Raw genomic sequence first — 24032 nt, 5'->3', positions numbered from 1 at the left:
TACATATATATATATATATATATATATATATATATATATATATATATATATATATATATATATATACACTGTATTTTTAAACCTTGATGCAATGTTCTTCCTGTAAACTAAAGAAACAGGCAGTTTTTCAGCCAGGGATATCTCCAGAGTGCAATTACAGAAGGCCAAAATGGGTGATATTGCTAATACTGTAACAGCAGAAATCTGCAATAAAGGGACTTCACAGAGGTAAAAAGGATGTAAGTATGTATTGTTTATGGTGAATAGAGGGGATTGCGGCTTTAAATGTCTCTGTGGATCAGAATACATTTGTGGGCGATGCTTATGTTTATTAGATTACATTTCCTCTGTAGCAGATTTCTGGGGAAGCACTTCACATATGCGTCACTTCACAGTTGCCACCAGCAACCAGACACATTTTCCGATAGAGCTTTGGCAATATTTCCTCTTATCATTGGGACATGACTTCAATATAACATGATCTTCTTGTGACTACTTATCTAGGTATTCGTGCCCCCCCCCCCTCCTGTGGTCTTGTACAGATGGACTTAACAAGCCCTTTACAAAACACCCAACGACAACAAATCCATTTTGAAATGTTCACTTTATTGTTTATTATTTGAGCCCTAAATCATTTCATGTTCCACCGTATGCGTACAGAACACCATCAATTAGTAACATATCAAAGTGCATTGTTTTTTTTTTGAGCATCCTTCAGCAAAATGTAGTTGGAAAAAAAAAAATGAAAATACAATACACATCTAGTCCTAATTGTTCTATTGTAAAACCAGAAACAAAGATTATTCACAAACAGACATAGTAAACTCCATTTATAATTGTCCTTCCTGTTCTCACAATTAAAGTGGCCATGGCATGGATTAACAAGGTTTGTTTTGTTTGATAAAACAATAAAGTGCATTATTTATTTTTAAAACTTTCTTCTCCTACTAAGGAACATATTTTTTTCTCCTTATTAAATGGACACTGTTATGACAATTCACTGGTCTATACATAGTCTCCTCCAGTCACACCATTGGTCTACATAAAGACGAGAGGTCTACAAAAAGACTAGATAAAGAGTTTATGATCTAAGCTATTGTGCAGAATACGGGATGTCTAAAGGCCAAGTAGGATTCCTTGTGTCTTCATGCTGACCCGGGCACCTGGTTTGTATAAAGCTAGGTATTTGTGAGGCCATCTCCATTTAAGACATTTATCTGCATACATACTAGAAAGTGCTTCCACTATACAAATATTATTCTGTATAAAAACTAGATGGGGACTTCAATATCTCCACTGATGAATTTATTAAGTCTTAGGGGGTCATTCTATATTCTCCAAAGTGGCAAATATGGCATTATCCGTCCAAAATGCCTCATTGATATACAGCATATTGGGGTTTTCAGTGGAAAATATCCCCATCGGCCTCTTCAGAGCATATAGAATTACACTCTTGGAGGCGTATAAATCAAGGCAAATGGGGGGGAATTGCACCATGTGTATCAAATAAAGAAATGCCATAGAAATTAATAGCATTTTTTTCCCTTTCATAGATGTGTATCAAGTCTTTGCCCCCAAATGTATCCACTTTTGCCTTGATTCATAAACCACTTAAGTAGATTTTCTAGCGTCACTAATCAAACACCACATAGGGCATCTAACATCTCAATGATAGCCCAAGATATGGTAGCTGTAAGGACTAGAACAACGATTCAGCATTTACTTTTTTAAATATATAGATCCAGAAGACAGGCAATATATTTTTCATGAAACATGGGGCTTAATTTAAATTGAATCCCAGTTCTGTACCAATGTCTTTTTAATACAAAGCTGTAGTAAACTGTATCTTCCAGTGTCTTCAGGAACTAACTCTTCCATTGATTCACCGTGCCCCTTAAGGCTATGCACAATTCTGCATAACAGGTCGGTACTAAACAAAACCAATTATTCTAATTATGTGTGTTGAACTCAATTATTCTTTAGTGTACAGAAATGAGCATTTGAAGCTTCAAAATAAATTTACACCACAACACAGTATAGACATGTTTCCTTTGTGAAAACTGGCAGTGGTTTTTAACTTGTACAGACAATTTAGACTCAAAGCAGCATTTCCTCCCAAAAATGATTTTAGACACTTGAACCAGAGCTCTGTCAGGGCACAAATAGTAGCATCATTCTGGTTCAGCAGATACTGGACTTATTGCACCCAACATTGTTGGTAGGAATAATTGGATACCAGCAACACCATTACCAATGAGACAATGCATTATGGGAATATTATGTATCAGAAGGTTGTTCCCATTACCCATTGGCTCCTCACCAATTATGTTGTAGGCTGCCATGTTTTCTCCTGAAAATGCCAGTAGCAAAAATAAATAAATACCTATTGAACCACGGGGGTTCCTGGGAGTGGGTCACCGAAAAGACAAGCCATTTAAGATTGTCATTGTATAAAGGTAAACTTGATTTTGTCATTGTTATAACAGTTTGGCATAAAACACGTGGGAAGAAAACATACTTAACAATAGCGAAAACATACAAAACTCACACGTAGCAATATAGTAAAATAAAGTGCTGGAGTTATAGACAAACTAAGTTGTGTATGCTTTGTTTACATAAATATTGTTTAAATAAATATCAGAAATGGAAACTTATGTAATTCAGGGGTGCGCAAACGGGGGGGGGAGGGGTCGCAAAATTCTCGGGGTGGGGGGGACACGCGGCGCTTGCAGAGGCCCCATGCTCTTCCCGGGAGCACGAGGTGTCTATAAGGTCCCTTATATCCGGCGGCTTCGAGCGACACGTCGCGATGGCAACGGTCACATCATGTCGTGACATCAGAAATACGGAGACAAGTTAAGGGGGGGACGTGCCGGGGGGAGGAGCCAACAGGGTGGCACAGAGGAAAAACTATGCGCACCCCTGATCTAACTGACCAATAATACCCTGGCTGGTGCAAATTCTGAAGCCAGGTGTTCTGCAGAAAAGAATGTGCAATACGGTAATAGTCCATGTTAAGCCACAGATGTGATTACTATCCTTATAAAACAGTGAGTTTAAACAAAGATTTAAAAGAGAAAATAAATCCGTTTACCTAAATTGGTAACATGAGACCAACCACATATTACTCAAATGTGGCCGGAGTAAGGACTTTTAACTGTTGCAGAGCATTTGCAGCAAATATGTCAAACAGCAGATGATAGCTTATTCCAAACTTAAAGAAGAAACGGATCGAGGAGACCTTGTCTGTTACATTACTGTGTTCCATTCCATGGCCCAGCTCAAACATTTTGTAATATCAATTTGTTTGAAACTACAGTAGGTGACATATTAAGCTGCTTACTTTCTGCCCTATGACAGCTCGGACAAAAGTGTTTGTGGTCTATCTACTATTTATTTAGATCACTGATTTTCACCTGTGTTCCATGGAACCCCGAGGTTTGTGGGAGTTTGCAAGAGGACCAAGAAGACAAACTGGTAATGGCTGCTATTTTATTGTTCAAAACACAATAAAGTTTCCTAAATACATTTTTTTTAAATGTTACTGATGAATTCAGAGGTTATTACAATGTTACATTTGTAATGAGACAAATGATGCGTTATACTGTATGTAAAGATTGCACTTTAAAGCAGTAATCCCGCCTAGGAAATGTATGTTTTCTTTATTTTATATGAAACGGTGGCCCCCCCCGGCAACCAGAGACCCCTTGGATCTCGTAATACTTGTAAGTATTTTTGTGCTGGTTTTGACCCCAAAAAACTTCAAATATGGCCACAGACTTCAAACATGGCCATGGGGTCACCAATAGGAAACCGTAACAACATCTCTCAGATTAACATTGCAGATTTCCTATTGGCCGCTGGAGTGAGTACCGAACCTGCGGTTCCCCCAGACGTCGGTTCAGATAAGATGGGGGGGGAGGTGGGGGAGGGGAGAATTGTAGACGGCATTGTTGCTTCAATGTTATTTCTTTATTCAAAATATATACAGCAGGGCTCCGCTCATACGACGGGTTCCGTTCCAGGCCGTCGCCGTAAAGCGGAAATCGCCGTAAAGCGGGGCCCTACTGTACTGTATTGTACCTTTGAGAACAGAGATGCAGAACTGTAAACCGACTGTTTCGCTGACAAATGGCATCTGACAAAGAGTTGCGCATGCGCTAAAACTGTTGCTTAGTGACAGCCGGATACTCAGCTGCTGAGCGCGTCATGCTGAGATAGCCCGGAAAAACAGAACAAGCACCGAACCTAATAAATATGGGTATACATTGGGAAACGCTGTATGAGCGGAACGCTGTAAAGCGGGGCCCTACTGTATGTAATACAAAGGCAGTAATATTTGTACGATAGCTAAGCTGGTGTTCCCTGTGTGTCATAGTAACATTTCAAAGGGTTCTGTATTTCTTAAAGTTAAAAGCAAATAATGACTTAGAGGATTCATGATGACATTTCAAGCTGGTTTATGCAATGGAACCCAGTAATGGGCAACAGTAAAAGAGAAAAAATAACACGTCCTAATGAATGAGCCAATCAATGCCTGTTGGCTCTGAATCTTAGAACTGTGATGATGTACAGTATGAGTCGCTCAACATTGTGGTAAGAACCTGTGAAATGCTGACAAGTGCCTGCAAGTGCTTTTATCAATTGTTTTTATTCCTTTGGCAAAATGTACCTCCTCATTAAATAAAATAGATAACAGTATTGCCACAATTCATTCATTTGATATGCATATTCGCCCAAATTCACAAAAGGGTGCTAAGCTTTAGCACGCCTCAGCTTCCATTCATATGCATGGGAATTAAGGCTTGCTAAAGCTTAGCACCCTTTTGTGGGTCTGGGCCATAGAGTTATCTCAGATTGTGGCACTCAGGTGACACTGACAGCTGTATCATTTAGTATCAGGTGCGATAACACAGGAAAAAAATTGGAATGGTCCCCTAACACTCTGATAACCTGACATCACGTCAAACATATAGATAATCCTTTTTAGAATTGTCTAACTCTCAATTATACTTGTATTTCAGGCTACAGGCTTACAAAAGCAAAGTATGTGTGTGTGTGTGTGTGTGTGTGTGTGTGTGTGTGTGTGTGTGTGTGTGTGTGTGTGTGTGTGTGTGTGTATGTGTATATATATATATATATATATATATACTGTATATGTATGTATGTATATTGTTTATGAAAGCATTTGATTAGAACCTGTGAGGTTGCTGCTTTTCCTGACTTAAAATGCTTTTTATCTTGACAAGATTCCCTTCTTAACATAATTTGCTAATTTTTCTTAATAAGGCGATTCACAATTCAACAGTAAACTTGTAAAATGTTAATTCAAAAGCTTTGTGATGTACAATATCATAAACCAACAATTCATATTTGGGGGAAAAATAAAAAAAAGTCTGAAAATTAACATGCTGTATTATATATTAATTTATTAATAGAGTACCTATACTTTTTTGGAGTAACAATAAATGCTTTTCCTTAAGAGAAAAATCACCTGCATGTTCCACACTCAGACCCAACTTCTTTGACCATGAGACTTTACTCTAGGATTGGTTTTCCAAGTCTCCATTTACAATACAAATGCCAGACTCCTGTGAACAACAGTACACTGAGATCAGAGTTACTGAAGAACTCAATAAAAATATCACGGTGACATGTCTCCCTATTTAGTATGTTACAAAACCATTTTCTTCTTGCTTGGAAAGTTTTAAGACCCATTCACTTGAATAGAAAACTTTCGAGGCAAGTTGTTCTTCATTGCATATTTCTAGACAAGGTCTTCATAGCATATCGAATAGTGGCTATGGAGTTATGTTGGCAATATTGCTTTGGGGAGATAGACCAAAATAGGAACTGATGTTTCAACTGGATACGTTCAGTGAACATTGCCTAATCCTTATTATATAACATTTGGAAAACCCTATTAAGGATATTAAGGATTCCACTTGGCTGGGGTCATACTGAGGTGTTTTCCATTAGACAGAGAAACTGTCAGCAGGTAAGGACCACTGGCCCCTCTAGTCTGCTGATTACCTCCAAAAATGCAGAGATTAACTGAGAAGGCCCTTCAGCCCAGGTCATTGCATTGTGATTTGCATCTGATCTTCTGTTACATGTCAGGGTTATTTATAGGTGTTAGCAATGGGGGCGTCAGTAGGTATTCCTTATGTATGACATTTAGCACCCTCACAAAAACCTCCACCTAAAAGGAACTCCAACTTTTAGCATGAAACAAGCTTCTCCTAAACATTGTGACAAGGTACAATTGACTGAACACAAACATCCTAGAGAGTAAAGAAAACGTTGGCTGTAAACCTTAGAATTTCACCTGGCAAGAAAATGAAAAGGCCTTCATATTCTATTTTAACATACAACTTTCTAAGGCTCATACCTGTAACAAGAGAGTACATACATGGTAATTCAACTCCATGCGACAACGTCAATGTGTGATAGGAAACAATCGGTGAGATAGCTGATATGTATCACTTGGGCCTAAGGTGACAACAAACTCTAAAGGGAGCAATACTTAAAGCTTATACAATTTCCCAAATTTATTCTGCTGCTTGCTTAATTCTCTTGTTTATTTGCATGTCTTCCCTTGTTCGTTCCATCTCACCCAGATGTACTAGAAATGGAGACCTGTAGGTGTTAATGGCCCCCGAGAAAACTAGAGAGAAACCCTGAAGATGGCTTCTTGCCATTTGGATCTTGGCTTGATGCATGTCCTAATTCCTCCTCTATGTCCTCCAGCTCTGACTGGTCCAGAAGTTCAAAGTCATCGGCTTCTTCTGTGTCAGTGTCCTCACTTGTGTTGGCCGCTGGAGGCAGTCCGGAAAGCAGGGCTGATTGTAACTGGTCTGTGATAGCTGCTGACACTGCAGCTGTGATGATCTCTCCAGCCACATTGCTGACTAAGTTAAAGGGTTGATCGTTACCCAGGAGAAGTGACAGGGCTGCTGCTGAATATTTCTCACCACTTGGTTGGTCTCTTTTCTTGTGCTTGCGCTTCTGCTTGTGAGGCAGGCCTATACTGGAGTCATCTTCATCATTGGACCCATTCTCCAGGGAAGGGAATTCTGCCAGGTCTCTGGCAAAGGCTTCCTCCTGGTCACTTGGCCGGTCTAAATCTGGCAATGGAGAGGAGACAAAGATGGTAAAATGACTGGACTGTGGACATGAAAAATATACCTAAAGATTATTATGTATTCTTCAAAGGTCAAAACAGAATACAACTTTTGAATGAAACAGCTTTACACCTGAGATAACAGAGAGAAAAGACAAGAGTACCAGTCTGGTGGAAGTCATAAAGATACTGGGATTAAAAACAAACAATGTTGTTTAACCAGGGCACTCCACATTGGCAGACTTTGGCATGGGTGACATGGGAGGTGGTGGAATTCCTGTAGTACGTGATCATATTTGGAAAACTAATGTGGTACAGAAAGGAGTGGCGGAGTTAAAGATTGCCACCATTGCAAAAATGTTTTTAAGCTGCTTAATAAGCTGGGGAGAAGCGTATTTGGGTGAGAAGTTGGAGAGGAGGGGAACATGTGGTGAGAAGCAGGTAAGGAGGGGAGCATGTGGGGGAGAAGCAGGTGAGGAGGGGAGAGCATGTGCAGGAAAAGCAGGTGAGCATGTGGGGGAGAAGCCGATGAGGAGGGAAGCATGTGGGGGAGAAGCAGATGAGGAGGGGAGCATGTGGGGGAGAAGCAGGTGAGGAAGGGAGCATGTGGGGAGAAGCAGGTGAGGAGGGGAGCATGTGGGGGAGAAGCAGGTGAGGAAGGGAGCATGTGGGGGAGAAGCTGCTGAAGAGGCGAGCATGTGGGGGAGAAGCAGGTGAGGAGGGAAGCATGTGGGGGAGAAGCAGGTGAGGAAGGGAGCATGTGGGGAGAAGCAGGTGAGGAGGGGAGCATGTGGGGAGAAGCAGGTGAGGAGGGGAGCATGTGGGGGAGAAGCAGGTGAGGAGGGGAGCATGTGGGGGAGAAGCAGGTGAGGAGGGGAGCATGTGGGGGAGAAGCAGGTGAGGAAGGGGGCATGTGATGAGAAGCAGGTAAGGAGGGGAGCATGTGGGAGAGAAGCAGGTGAGGAGGGGAGCATGTGGGGGAGAAGCAGGTGAGGAGGGGAGCATGTGGGGGAGAAGCTGCTGTATTTTAAGAAAGTATGGAGATCTGAAATCTGATCAGGCCCCTCATACAAAGTGAGTTTGACACTCCTGTTCTACAGAGTACCACTAGGTGGTGCTGTTTTATAAAAAAATGCAACAGCTTAATATTTAGATTTTAAAAAAATGAACACACACCTTTATTCTCAACTATTCTTTTAGGTACATGGCCTGTAGAGCATGAAGTAATAATATTTGTGAAATAGTACTGAGATCTTTACATTTTAGTGTTCACACCACATACTAGTGTAGCCATAGCTGGTTCTGGCTATACGTCTGCCCTCCCTGGCATGTAAGTCCTGGTAGGTGCAGGCAGTGCCCATCTTGGGTTTACCCCTCTACAGCTTCCTTGAGTGGCAGGAGTGGAGGTGTGACAGGGTCTGTGTGCTGCCCAATCCAGGTGCAGACCTTGTGCCTTCCCCTTCTCCACTAAGGAAGAGGCACGTCTACATTTAGGGAGTTTGTAGTCTGCCAGCAGAGAGACCACAAGTGAGGGAAGTGTGCTGTCTTACCCTGCGGGGTGGGATTATATGAACAGTCCAACTAGGTGACTGTGATAAGGCCTAAGGACATATCTAACACAGAGACCATCCAGGAGCATGGGATCCAAAGAGTATTTGCTGTATGTACTGCCTGCAGGGGATGCAATAAAAACTCCTGTTCCATATACTCTGGCCTAAGGATGCAGTTACTTGGGGAGAGAATGAAAAGGTCCTATCATGGGGACTGCCTCCAGCACCCCTGGTACCTGTGGTAGATGGAGGCACTCGCATCACAAGAGCCTGTCCTGTTTCCCCACAACATTGCGGAACCTCAGCATCTCCTGGACACCAACAGGTACTTGCACCCACAGACACCGGTAGCTAGGGCAGCTCTCCCAGGAGGGGTGGGGGGGGGGGGGGGGGGGGTGGGTGGGAGGGAAACAGCGCTACACTTGTATGATATAAACAATAGCATTTCATTTGGTCACAGTAGATATCCGTAAAGGTACAGTGGTACTATGAATCCAGTATCAGCTCCTAGTGATACTGGACAGATCCTTATCTTCATGTCTCAGAGGGAGCACATTCAGAAGAGGACAAGGTGACTAGTGGAGGGATCTGTACTGGGACTGGTGCTCTTTAATATCTTCATTCATGACATTACAAATGGTTTGGAGGGGGGCGAGGGGTGTAAACGAAATGACTAATGATTTAGGTAGATTGGAGGAATGGTCAAGAGTGTGGCAATTACAATTTAATGGCAATAATGTGCAAAATAATGCACTAGGTCACACAAATCAAAAGGCATTACAGGCGAGTAATGTAACAAAGCAATGCGGAAAACCAGCAGGGTGTTAGGTTGTATAGGGAGAGGTATTAGTAGCAGAAAGAGAGCAGTGGTGGTGCCCTTTATAGATTATTACTATAGTTTATTTATAAAGTGCCAACATATTCCGTAGCGCGGTACAATGGGGGCATAGAGAGATATAAATTACATAAACAGAGTTACATACAAATAAGGAGAAACATGCACAAATAGATAAAGAGGGCCCTGCTCATGATAGCTTAAAATATAGAGAGAATGAGGGATGATGTAGCTCATATAGATATGTACTGTGTTCAATTCTGGTACCACATCTCTGGGAAGGACGTCAATAAATTGGAGATTGTGCAAAAAAAGGACCACTAAGATAGTGCATGATCTCCACAGCGTAAGACTTATCAAGAACCACTAAAGGACCTTAATATGTACAGCTTGGAGGATAGAAAGGAGAGGACTATACTGTATAATCGAATCGGATGGCTCATGTCAGAGAAAGAGGGGCGCTAGAACAAGAGGCCATGCTCGGAAGCTGGAGGGAGGCACGTGTCAGGGAAAGAAGAGAGCTAGAACAAGAGGCCATGCTCGGAAGCCGGAGGGTGGCAAGTTAGGGAAAGAGGAGAGCTAGAACAAGAGGCCATGCTCGGAAGCTGGAGGGAGGCACATGTCAGGGAAAGAAGAGAGCTAGAACAAGAGGCCAATCTCGGAAGCTGGAGGGAGGCACATGTCAGGGAAAGAGGAGCGCTAGAACAAGAGGCCATGCTCGGAAGCCAGAGGGTGGCAAGTTAGGGAAAGAGGAGAGCTAGAACAAGAGGCCATGCTCGGAAGCTGGAGGGAGGCAAGTTAGGGAAAGAGGAGAGCTAGAACAAGAGGCCATGCTCGGAAGCCAGAGGGTGGCAAGTTAGGGAAAGAGGAGAGCTAGAACAAGAGGCCATGCTCGGAAGCTGGAGGGTGGCACGTTAGGGAAAGAGGAGCGCTAGAACAAGAGGCCATGCTCGGAAGCCGGAGGGAGGCCGGCTAATGGAAAACATGCTTGGGATAGACATAATGTGAAAGAAAGCCAAGGATCAAACAGGGTGTGAGGTTTTACAGCAGGCAGGAAAATGGGAAGACTAGTTGGGCCAAGTGGTTCTTATCTGCTGGGAAATACCATGTTTCTACGTGTCTTTGGTCTAACAAAATAAATTGTAACCTTCACATGGCAGAGAGATCCAATCGTTTTATATACAGTGCGGTGTACACTGCAGCGCTGCGCAGGAAAACATATTACTATTCTGTTTGTATTAAATCAAATGTCTGCTCTGATAATTAAACCACAGTCGTTGATTTGTGAAGCCCATATATTTTGAGATTGCCTGCTTTCAAAAAAGGCCAATATACACATATGAAATGTTATCAATTTCAAGGTCTGGGAAAGTACCGTGAGTATGGATTTTTCCCTTGATAGGCACAGACTGATTTTTATGGTTCACTGGACCAATGAAGAACCACAAAGGCGTAAATGCACTAAGCTCCGTCAGGCTACTCACGGGAATAATACTGCTGTATCCACTAAGGACAATAACATAGCCTTAAGCCACAGTTTCTCCTGTAGTGTTCACTATAGCAGCCGTTTGGGACAATGAGATACAAATGATATGTGAATAAGGCGTTATCATACACATTTACTAAACTCCGTTAAGGTTAACATGGGGACTTAATGTTGTGTTATTTAAGTCACAGAAACACTTGGCATTACTCTAATCAAGACCCTGAAGAGGGTTTTAGCAGTGTTTGGATGGGTGTAACACAGAGGTGGGCCACTCCATTCGTCAAGGGCCACCAACAGGTCAGGTTTTCAGGATATCCCTGCTTCAGCACAGGTGGCTCAAAGACTGCACCACTTGTGCTGAAGCAGGGATATCCTGAAAACCTGACCTGTTGGTGCCCTTGAGGACTGGAGTTGCCCACCCCTGGTGTAACACCACTCCCAGGAAGTCATCATTAGAACAACATAGAGTTATTTCCCAGCGTTAATTCCCTTGCTTCTCCTCTCTACTGCAGCAGGAGCCCTATTTCAGGGTATGGATAGGAGTAATGCTACAACTTACATAACTGGAACATCACCAGATGAATATCACATTAGTGGAAGATAATGCAACGTTATGATACAATTGCGTGACGTTATCCCTCTTCGATGAGATGTTGTCCGGATGTTTTTGCAAATATTTAGCTGCATGGATACAGTGTTAACTCAGGGAACATAATGTCTGTTCATGTTTTAGGTAATGTCACATTATGTTCCATGACTTAACAGACCTTTCAGCAGTAAGCCAATGCGAGCTTTGTTAGCAAAGTTTAGTAAATCTGGCCTTTAGTGCCAATATAATGGCAAAATGCTCACTATTGATGCCTGATGCATTCATCCTTCATGTCCTAATACTTCTGCCTAACCAACTTCGGTGATAAAAGTACCAGTAGTGATTCTTTCAAATATTTCCATGCTGTCATGTAGACAACATTTCCTGAAGTACAGTATACTGATAAAATGACACCCTAGGATTGAGGTTGCATTAATGTCCTAAATATAAAATTGTAACATATTTGGAGATATCAAATATAACATACTAGCTGAAAGTACCCGGCATTGCTCATCCCGACCTCATACCTCCCCTCCTCCTCCGCGACCCCCTTCTCTCTCTCCCCCCCACTCTCATCTCCCTCCTTCCCCTCATATCTCTCCCTCCCATCACTTTCAGTTAATACCTTATGATGTCCCCAGTTCTTCCCGCCTCTCATTCTCCAGCATTCTTACTTTCTCCTCACGTGCCAACTGACTTCATCTCATTATTTCTTTGTCTGCTTTCTGTGTAAACTTTACAGCCATCTGACACTCCTTATCTGCTACCCGCCTACAGTATGTGCATTACGATGTCACCAGTATGATGTCACGTATGAGATACATAGCCTACCAGGTACAATACCCAGTGGCTGACTTGCTTGAAACATCGTAATAACTCATGTATCCAAAGATAGGCAAAAACCTGCTCCTTGATGTCAGGAACCATCATGCAAAATGGTGTTACTATATCTTAAGAGGTGCCCAAATGCATAGCGAACAGACATACAACTTTCCAAAATGTATAGTAGATTATTGCAGTAAGGTTCTAATGAGAAGACCAAATTAAGCTTGGATGAGGAAAAATGTAGTCACAGGTTGACTTCTGGGATAGCATGTAAGATGCTTGCAATAAAATGGAATGCTATGATTTATACTGTATAGCAGAACCAAAGATATTACCAGTGGGAGAGTTATACCACTTCCAGTGCACCAAGGCAGATGAACTTACTTGCCGACTTAACTGAGATGACAAGTACATTGCACCTCTTATTAAAGATTGAATTACATCTTCATTGTGTAAGTACATTTACAAGAGCTTTTGTGTCATACCGTCTGAAGTGTCTGTCTGTGGAGTGTACCCTTCAGAGAGGTTGAAGGTTCCATTGTCTGTCCAAGACGCATCTGATGGATCCGTCTCAGACACAGAAAGCTCCTTGGCAACTGTTGCAGGACTGATCTATAGAAAACAAATTAGGAATCATGAATAGGGACAATGAATAAGAAGCAAAGCATGCTGGGAAACTAGGACCATGTATTTTTTTTTTTTGTTTCAGGATCTATTTCAATATACAGTATTGCAATATCTTAAAATTGTGATATATCCTGGGATATTGTGTTGTGATGTATCCTGATATATTAAGGTATGATTTACTGTAGGGACAGACCTACTAAATGGTGCAAAGCTTTCAAATGGGCTATTAGGTTCGCTAAGGCTTGTACTATTTAAATCTGTGGTTGTCGTCAATCATATGCATATTGCAAATTCCTCTTTGGTAATTAACAATGGTTATGCAGTCCCATCTATGATTAACATTAAATGGTTAATCTGGGATACCAAAGTCATATTGTATCAGGTGACAATAATGCATTTGAAATAAAAAGAGATCAGGAAGTTATTCAGTTTTAATTATATATGGCACCTGGGGACAGAGTGCAGAGAGGTCTAATTCACTATCATCTCCGGGCGTCTTCTCAGTTTCTTTTTCTGCAGAAGAAGACAAAGATTTAGTGACAATTTTTTTCTGAACAATAAAAAGAACACAAATCAAATGCTTAGTTAAAAGTGAAAAGTGCGCTAAAGAGGGTCTTAAAATTAAACTAATAGTGACTCTATTAATTACTAATGATTTCTAACATTCAAAATCCAAATGAAAATCATGTAACCAAACAACTGTTACAATAACCAGTTCAATTATTCAGAAACCTCTGAATTATAAAATCGTGATAAAAAAAAACTTCTCAATGTGATATTCCAAAAACGCAACGATCAGACGAACGTTTTCAGTGGCTCCCGCAACTCTCTCACAGAAGATGCCCCGCATTTATAAATGATTTGTGTGAAGCAAGAAAAGAGAGAAGCGCAGAAAGCCTCAAAGCATAAAAAACGTTTATCAAAAGTATAATAAGTGAGGATTGCGCTTGCAATTTCAAAATGCAACAATCGCTTATCAAGCTCAAATGAATCGCTTTCCGAAGCCTGTATGTCCCCTTCAATGCTGTTGGAGAGACGTCCTCTGATGTTGCCGCTCCCGCAGGTTGTTTTGTTCCTGTTATACTTTAGCATCTATAGACATAGTGTAGCCAAGTTAGATTACAGTACCTATCCCTAATGAAGGGATCTGAATCAAATTCTTAATTCAAACCTTTAGGGATCATGCTAATCCAACGTGTAGATCCAGAAAGTTTAGATTTTGGACAAACTATGCCCTCCCCCCCACCCCCACTCTCCATTGGACAGAAATGTTACCCCCTCTCTAATCCATCTTAATTGACGCTATCCCCTGAAAACTTAATTTTTCATGATCATGCCGTGAAATTATTTTAAATATTGTGAGACACTCAGCTTATCAAAGCCCTTTTTAATATTATTTACGTGTTCTTGTATTCTTTTCTTTAGTCTCTTCGTCCGGCCTACATAGTGGTAACCACATGGCTATTGTAGTAGATACACCACATGTTGTTAGGCAGTTAATAAAACTCTTGGTTAAGAATGTAGAACTATTAGAGGAGGATAGGAAAGTATTCATATTGGTATCTGCTAGTTTACTTATTGAGCATTGTTTCTCACAGGGGGAAAAAACATTTGGTCTAACTTTAATTAATTATCATTTCTACAATAATATTTTTAGTCACTATGAGCTAAAATATTCTTAACATTTCTTGCTCTTCCGTATACAATTTGTGGTTGAGGGGGCATAGAAGGACCCAAAATTGGGTCATTGTTAAGGACATTTAAATATTTACAAAAAATATGTTTAATTTTAGATGCCCCCCTGTATTGTAGTTAGTGATAAATGGAACCATTTGTTTTTTTTAAATGAAACTTTTTTCTTCTTTTTGTTGTCTTTATCTGTAGCTTCTACAATAGTATCTCCCAAGATAGTAGTATCTGATACTACAATTTCAATAGTGGTACCCATTACGATTTATTTACCAATTCCACATCATATCCTCTTTTTAAAAAAATGCACTTTTAGATTTTCCGCCTGTTCTAGGAAGTCTTCCTGATTGCTACAGCCGAAATTGGTTAAATGGTATGTGATTTATCCAGCCTCTATGATGGTGGCTGGAAGCTATTATATAACTATTGCAATCGACTTCTTTTTTTTGTTGGAAATTCTTTATTTGTAATCCACATTTTTATAACATTTAACATATAGAATACAGTACAACACAACTTAGAAACAAGAAACATATCACAGTTTTACACTTTTACACTCTGCCATCTGTATCAGCAATACTCAGACCTACTGTATTATATAATATTTATTTTCTTCTTTGGGAGGAGGAGCGCTGATGGTGCAAAACAAGTACAAATTGAGAGTAATCTCACTCACATTTTCAATTCACAAACATTTGTTGGAGAGAACCGCCGACGGATGGGAGACTATGCTAGCTTGTGCTTCCAAGTGTCTCACTCGCGTCTCGTCCTCTGCTTCCGCATACGTCACTGCCGGATGTCGTCACAGGTAAGGGCGGAAGAGGTAAGAGGGGTTAGAAGAAGCCTACTGATTTGGCGAAACTAGTTGGGCTTTTTGGACCTTGGAGGCCACCATACCAACCCCTCTACAATCCATCCGTAGAGCCTGTTGTTGAGAGAAGCAGACGGGATAAACTCTGTGTGGATGACCAGGCAGGACGAAAGTACCAGCTGCTAACGAGAGCGGAGTTAGGGTTGGAGTGCGCCCCAAGTCACTCCCTGCACGCTACCTTTGGGGAGAGTGTGAGTTTACCTTATCCCCTTTGTGTTGTTTGTTGCTTGGAGATAAAACGTTATTGCACCACTTCCTTCAGTTTGTCCCGTGAACATACATTTTATTTACTTCTTGGTTATTGCAGTTGGGAAACTGCAAGTGTTTTTGGCAGCACCTGATATATAATGCACATTAAGCACTGGAGCATTGCACTTTAAATAGCTGCATATTTGTCACTTGTCACTAGTTTAAGTTTGCGCTTTATTTTCTTTATCTCATCCATAGTCACGCAGCTGATGTCTTCCTCCCACACTATATCCTTCACCAACTTCAGGACATGTGTAGAATCCTTAGTATAGGATCAAAGAGTGAAGACATATTTCTGTAAATGTAAATCAACATAGTGAGAGAGATTAGCCATGAGGGAATTGATGCCCCAAATAATAGGCCTTCGGGGGGGGGGGGGGTTAGTGAACCGCTTATGAATTTTTGGTAAATAGTAGAAGGTGGGAATACATGAACAGGGGTTACACAAAAAAATCATATTCATGTTTATTTAGAATCCATTCTCTTAAAGTGTTATCTAAAAGCAATTTAAGCACTTGATAGATTTTTTTGTAAAGGATTAGTGTCCAGAATCTGATATTAATTTATATCACTCAATAATTTGCTTCGTTAATGTAATATTTTCTATCAAGAAGTGCCACACCACCTCCTTTATTGGCCTGTTTGATTATTAGTTCTTAATTTTTAGCCAATTTCTCCATGGCTTCACTTTTTTTTTTTAGCAATATGTTTTTTTACCATCTCATTATTACACATTTCCTGTAGCTCTTTATTCACTAGAGTCAGGAAAGTTTAACTATAACTTTCGCTTGATTGTAATGGAAAAAAAGTTGACTTTAGCGTCAAATTAATGTGTTATAACACAGGAGATTCCAGTTTCATTTTTTTTTTAAATCTAGTCTTAAAATATGACCTTTTAATGTTAAGTTCCTTTTTGCAAATCAAGTTGGACGCCATTTGGACCACATGTAGGGGCAACATTCCAAAAGATTTCCTAGTAATGAGTAATGTATATTTGTAATAAACAGATTGTCAGTTATATATTGTTATATATGGTTTGTAGACATGGTTCTCATGTCATGTTTTTCCTTGAACCAATTTGCAAGGAACCAATGAGGAGGGATCCATGGGTATAAATCTTTGGTAGTTTAGAATGAATCATTTCCTTGATGACATGGACTTGTGTTCCGTGAAACGCGTAGGTGGACTGCCAATTGGGCTTTGCTATTTAAACTCTCTTGTTCCCCTGTATGTGTGACATCACTTCTTCTTTCACTACGTAGATCAATCTGCGGGAGCTGCAACATCCGAGGACGTCTCTCCATCAGCATTGAAGGGGACATACAGGTTTCGCAAAGCGATTCAATTGAGATTGCTATGTGATTGTCACATTTTGAAATTGTAAGCACCATACTCACCTACTGTATGATGCTTATACTTTAGATAAATAGTTTTACACTATGAGTCCCTCTGCGCTTCTCTCTTTCCATGGTTCACACATCAAATGTTGTACATTTTTTAAAGAGAAATGATAAAATACCTATCTTTGGGAATAACCAGCACCATCCAGAAGTAATACAGTTTCTTTGTATATCTGTAGGTATCCAGACAGAGCCACCCTTAGCATTAAATTACCAAAATAGGGGTATATGAACTCTATATAATTTAGTGAGAACTGGTCTACTGCACAGTTATTGAGGGAATAACTTCCATATAATGGTATCTGAGGTATTGTGAACTGGGTGTTACCCCACTTCTCCTCATGATATTACATAAACAAGGCATGTATGATTTACATTCTGGAGCAAAACTTTACACAAATGGAAACATTCTAATATTGTGTCATTTGTACTGTGCTCGCAGGCTGGCTAGCAATTGGTGGTGTGTACATTTGAGGAGTTATATGTTATATTGAGAGGCATCCAATTCCTCTGTGAGATATTTTTTTTCTTTCTTTAATCTGCTTCAAAAACTCAATAGATTATTATTATGAACTTGATCAACCTTACAAAAGATTTGTAATGGGCAGTGCCAGTTAAGCTGTATAAACTATTAAAGATGTAAAACGTTATGGGGTGTGTAAGAGATGTGTGCAGAGGTACATTTAATGGAGACTGATTAGGGTGAAATTAAATCCTGGCTTTAATGAGCCTGTTCCTTTAACAATGCAAACATTCAATTAAACAAAATAAAGGCCTAATCCGCTTTGGAGAATATCTAAACCTTTACTCCAGCCCTCCCACCCCAAACATATATATATATATATATATATATATATATATATATATATGTATGTATGTATATGTAGAGGTATCGGTACCGTGTTAGCCGAGCTTTAGTAATCAAAAATGAATAGACGATACCGTTTTGTGGCTAACGAAATGCTTTTATTTGTGCGAGCTTTCGAGATACACTGATCTCTTCATTGTAACAGTGATCAGTGTACTGTATCTCGAAAGCTCGCACAAATAAAAGCATTTCGTTAGCCACAGAACAGTGTCATCTATTCATTTTTTATTTTATATATATACACACAACAGTCCAACAAGAAAGTCTTTGTTTCTGTTGTTGTAGCTGTAGGCTTTTGTAGTCCAACCACTCCAAGGAATAACAGTCTGGTCTTTCCTCTGTCAGCATAGTTGTATGCTCAGGAAAATGTATCGTCAGTCCTCCTTCTCCTTATGTCAGCCCAATTGTGAGCTAAGGAATTTCTCTCCTGTTTCTCACATGAGACTTTTTACAGAGCTCTCAGTAGTCCAGGTGGATACTAGTTAATTGAGTGGCTGCAATTAACTATCTCTCTGCTGGATTCTCATAGCTTAGAGGCTGCTTTATTTAAACAGGAATAAGTCCCCGTTACAGGGTAGATACATGAAAATGCAATACTGGTCATTGTGTGAAAATTACTATTTATTTAAATGTCCATTTTCCCTAGATCATGTTTAATACAATTTCATTAACTTACTTCTAAGTTATTAAACAAGGTACCGCATATGCTTAATTTGGGCAACTTTTGCTTTTAGTGTCATGAAAACTCCAGAAAAACTAACTTAAACCTAATAAAAATGTCACAGAATAATTCAGCATTGATAACTAACCCCAACTGCATATTAATATCCTTTAGTCAACAGTATTATGATCACATACTAGATACAGTAGCAAAACTCACTAAGGATAAACCAAGGTTTTAAAATACTCCAAACTACATATTTTATCCCCAAAGTCAAAATATGTCATAGTATGTTCAGATTTTTTGCAGCCAGACTGATTTATTTCCTGTATTATTTTATATATATATATATATATATATATATATATATTTATTTTTTTTATATATATTTTCTTTTTTTTAAGACAGCAAGTTTTATTGATAACCGTCATTTTACTGAATTGCTTCAAACAAACAATGGTCAAGTCTAAGTTGCAATTTCAATGCTGATTTCAATGAGAAATACTGTAGTTCACCTACTGGATCTTGCTTTCATCCACTGACTCATGTAGGCTTGTATCCCAAAGTCCAGCTTCTGCAGAACTGGCTTGATTTTGCTGTATGCTTTCTGCCCAAATTCATTGCATTTTAACAGTGGACACAAAAAGGCACACAATACTGTATTAAAAACAGAATGGAAAAAGGTCTCAGTGATTCCATATTCAGACAATAAAATAATACATTTAAAAAAACTGAACAAAATCATGAAAGATTAAAAAAAATAAATGTATAATTTAAAAAATACAATTTGTTATGGTGTGCTTTTTTACATTTTTACAGAAACACACTGGATAAAGGCGCAAGAAAACAAAAAAGCGTTATTAAAAGACAAACGTGAAGACATAAAAATCAAATGTGCACGTGTAAAAAATGAAATAAGTCTCTAAAACTTGATGCAGCCAATACCTTACAGTCCTCAAAAACTGTATGTAGAAATCAAGTGACAAATGTATTGCTGCAAACTAGTCAGAGGTAGATGAGTCAATTGACCTGTATAAGGCCGCGTTAATAGAAAACGCAATGACGTGCGCATCGCGAACAACAAACCTCAATTCTATGAGGCCGCCCGTAGTGCGGGCGACTACATAGACAATGAGGGGCGACGGCATGGCCGTGTTTTGGAAAGCGATGGCCGCGTCACCTGAACGGTTCAGCCAATGAGGGTGAACCAGCTTTGTGACATCACGGCCACACCTCCCCATTGCCTGAACCACTATATTTAGCAATCGCTCAAGTTTGTCGCTCCTGTCACGCCATGAGCTCCGGCTACTATAAACAAGGCCTTAGGTATAATATATGGTATAATATCCAAAGAATTGACTAATGTAAAAAATGGTGAAGTGCTTGAAAATTGGCCCTCACAAACCGGTTCTTCTGTGAATCAATTGCAGCATGGAGGTCTGAAAATATCTCTGATCTTTTCCTTTTTTACATTAGTCACTTTATTGTATATTATACCATACAGGCAGTCCTCGGTTATCCTACGGAATCCGTTATGGAAGTAGTGTTCGATAGTGAAACCGTTGTAAAGTGGGTCCCATGTTAATCAGTGGCGGTGAGCGATGGATAACGCATTCAGGCGTCAGATAACGCTTCATAGGGTTGCATTGTAAAGCGTTGGATATGCCATTCGTTGTAATGGGAAACGTTGGATAGCGAGGACTACCTGTATATTATACCTTATGCAGGTCAATTCACTTTTCTACCTCTGACTAGTTTGTGCCAATACATTTTACTCTTTACACACTGGATAAAGAAGTACACTCAAGGTACCTAAGTACCAGCTAAGTGAAAAACAAGAAGAGGCTTCTGTAGTACTATTTGTGGCCTTGAGAATCTCATTTATGCCAAAGGTATAAAAAAAATAAACTGTATCTCTTTAGAACAGGAATTCGATGGGACTTTATACTACCATATACTGTACTACTATTTTATATTACCTTATACTAAATGTAGCAATGGAAACACTGTCAGCTTGAGGTAAAATCATATTATTGATATGGGCAAAGTTAGTACTTACATATAATGTAGGAGAGGACAACTCCAGGAATGTAGTTTCCCAAGATAGTTAGAAATGAACACACACTGCAGACCAAAAGGCAGAACTGCAGAAACAAACATAAAAATGTCCTTAATGTAAGTGTATTTTCAAATGTTCATAATTCACAAGAAAACAAAGGTCGTCAATCCACTGATACCTAATAACATGTAAATGTCTTACAGTTTTTTGTGTGTGTGCTGTATATATATATATATATATATATATATATATAATATATATATATATATATATATAGGTATCTGCACCGTGTTAGCCGTGGTTAATAATCAAAAACAAATAGTCGATACCGTTCCAAAATGCTTTTATTTGTGCAAGCTTTCAAGATAAAATGATCTCTTCTTGTACATTGTAACACCGCCCGAAGAAGTGATCAGTGTATCTCGAAAGCTCGCACAAATAAAAGCATTTCGTTAGCCACAGAACAGTATCGACTATTTGTTTTTGATTTGACATATATGTATATAATTTTATGAAATCAGATTATCACTGATATCCTTCTGTGGTGGAAAGGCTTATAACACACTTCTATGTAATAGACTGTAGATCAAATGCAATTATAGACTAAAAAAAGCTTAACATTCTGGGAATTAATGAAATCCCTGTTCTCTTACTGTCCTGCTTCCGGGCTCTTGCCCCCCGTTTCAAGATTTGCTTTGAGCTGGGGGGTTGGTCTGTGGGCAATCGGTAGGGTGGGGGGCAGGCAGTTGGCCTGGGTAGGCCGGTGGCAGAATGGCATTAGTCTAGGGCTAGCCGGTGGTGGGTATTGTAGCCTGTAACAGTACTAATCCTTTCAGGTCATATTACAGGGCTGGCCTTAACTTTCAGGATGGGTTAAAGGTTCAACTCATCCACCCTATGCATTCATGCCCTGTGCTTTGGGATTATTACCTAAATAACATGCTCCATTATTATTCTATATGAGCACGATTAAACAATTAAACATTTAACCTTTTGAGAGCCGGAAAGGCAGCAGCACCAAAGTGGCACAGTTGCCGCTCCGCCCCTGGCACATCCTAGGGAGCTATCACATGATTGTGAAGTCACTGCTGATGCAAATGGAAAATTGACAGGAGCACAAATCGTGCGAAAAGACCACGTAACTACCACCTCATGGGACCTCTAGAGTGAGGGTTAAAAAATACCTAAAAAAGATGAATATGCCAAAAAAACACTTTTCAAAATCTGCCTGCGATTAAGGCCCCTACTTACTAAGTGGTGCTATCCGTAAGACACCTGCCAGTGACGGGTGACACCTTACGACACATTGGCACAACCGTTCGCTGGAAGGTGCCTTTATGTCATAACACAGATTTGTACATATGGTCCTAAAGACGAAATCCACAGAGCTCTGAATCAGGGCTTCCAATAAAGTGCCGTTAAGTATGTCTCAACGTTACTCCGATCCAGGCCCTGAAATAGGTCTTCACCTGTAGCTGAGAAAGAAAGGACGCAAACGCAAGACAGGTGCTATTTACAGGCGTACACGGGCATGTACAACTCAACAACTCAAATTAGAAATCAACACATTGACACTCCGTCTGTCGGGTAAAAGATGCCATTTGTGTCTTTTGGGGTCAACTCTAAATGTAGATTTTTTTGACAAATTGCAAACTACCCATTTGCGACCCACGTAATAAGTATGTGCTACGACACCACTGCCGCAAGCCAACTCCACATTTGCAGCCCTACTGTGTGCTGGTGAAAATCATTCAATGCAGTCACGGTATGCTAATAATAATTAATCTCCCTCTGTTAGCAATTTTCTAGCTGTTGCTAATGACCTAGATAATTGAATTGTGATCGTTAAATGACTCATCTGCCTTGTTACCACTAATTATGCAAATTGCACTCATCATTCGTGCTGTGATTTACAATACAATTGCAATAATTTTAATATAATTGATAAGGGACTGTGTTTAGTAGGTTAGTGGAGCATGTGTTATGTGAGACAAGGATGCCTGACTTGTGGCAATAATAGCAGTAGTAAGTGCAGGTAGAATAGTTAGAATAGATTTATCTTTATTTCATAGGTCATACGTCATTGAACTGGCGGGAATATTTCGTTATGCTTGCGTATCTGCCAAGACGTGACCTGTTTGTCATTATTCCCTGCTCTGCCAAGACTGTAAGGGTGAAGTGTTATAGTGCTGCACAGTCTAATAGCATTCTTTTCCCTTCAGTCCTGTTATTTCTCTGTTTGGGTAAACACAATTGAAATTTTCTTTAGTTTAACCATGTGCTTCCAGTCAGGCCAGCAATGTGTACTGTCTACAGAGTTAGCACCTTTAAGATTCATTACTAGCGTATCTTAACTCAAGGGTGCACACACTTTTTGGTCTGTACCCTCCTGCTTGCTCTCCCCCCCCCCCTGCTCGGGCCCCCCAACCCCCTTACCTTGTCTCCAGCGTTTCTGACGTCACCATGGCGACGCGTTGTCAGAAGCCGCCGGAGACCAGGCAAGTGACATACAGAGGCCTCGTGTGCTCCCCCGGCATTTCATTTAAATGCTTTGGTGAAGCACACGGGGCCTCTTTAAGCGCCACGCGTTCTCCCCCCCCTCGAAAATGTAGTGCCCCCCCCTGTTTGCGTACCCCTATCTTAACCTAACATTTACTTGTTTTCTGTCATTTGCTATACTAATGTAATTTCCCTAAAATAGTATTGAAAGTTACCATATATTAATGTGACGGAATAGGCTATGATTTCTGCTGTCATGTAATTCAGCTTTTCAGGACAAAAACACACAGCACTTCCCAATTGGAGGATACTGGAGATTTAAGCTACAACGCCTCTCATGTTAAATCATTCCTCTGTCTCACATCTCTCTCCTTCATAGCTTCTCTTTCTAGATTAGTAAAATAAAAATGGAGGGAGTAGGTCGTATGGTACCTTTTATTGGAACAACAAGTGGTTGATCTGTTACACGCTTTCAAACTTCTCATGGTATAAACACACAAAAGGAGCACAAAGTGCCCCAAACCATGTGTTTACTGGCAGGCTGTGAATGTACTGATGGACCAAAAGTAACCTCCGTCTTCTTCCAGTAGGATGTCCAGAAGCTACAGTGGCAGATATGCAATAGAGAAAGAGAGGAGGCCAACATAGTGTAAAACTGTATTAAGGCAGATACACGCAGGCAGTTACAAAATGTCTGTGTA

At 40.1% G+C, this 24032-nt stretch overlaps 1 protein-coding gene across 2 annotated transcripts in view; it reads right to left on the bottom strand.

Moving 5' to 3' along the window:
• Positions 1-585: 585 nt before the first annotated feature.
• The window catches only part of RETREG1 (reticulophagy regulator 1), a 167925-nt gene continuing 144478 nt past the window's right edge, over positions 586-24032 (bottom strand). For both annotated transcript variants that reach the window (XM_075585924.1, XM_075585925.1), the window contains 5 exons: positions 20833-20917; positions 19293-19430; positions 13484-13548; positions 12894-13020; positions 586-7127 (listed from right to left, as the gene is read on the bottom strand). In XM_075585924.1, the coding sequence (XP_075442039.1) occupies positions 6649-7127; positions 12894-13020; positions 13484-13548; positions 19293-19430; positions 20833-20917 (894 nt within the window). In that variant the 3' untranslated portion in view covers positions 586-6648. The remainder of the gene's footprint in view (positions 7128-12893; positions 13021-13483; positions 13549-19292; positions 19431-20832; positions 20918-24032) is intronic.

Source organism: Ascaphus truei, chromosome 2 (assembly GCF_040206685.1).
Source record: "Ascaphus truei isolate aAscTru1 chromosome 2, aAscTru1.hap1, whole genome shotgun sequence".
NCBI classification, from domain to species: Eukaryota; Metazoa; Chordata; class Amphibia; order Anura; family Ascaphidae; genus Ascaphus; species Ascaphus truei.
The sequence above is the reverse complement of the archived record's forward strand: the minus strand, read 5'-3'. Positions and strand labels throughout refer to the sequence as shown.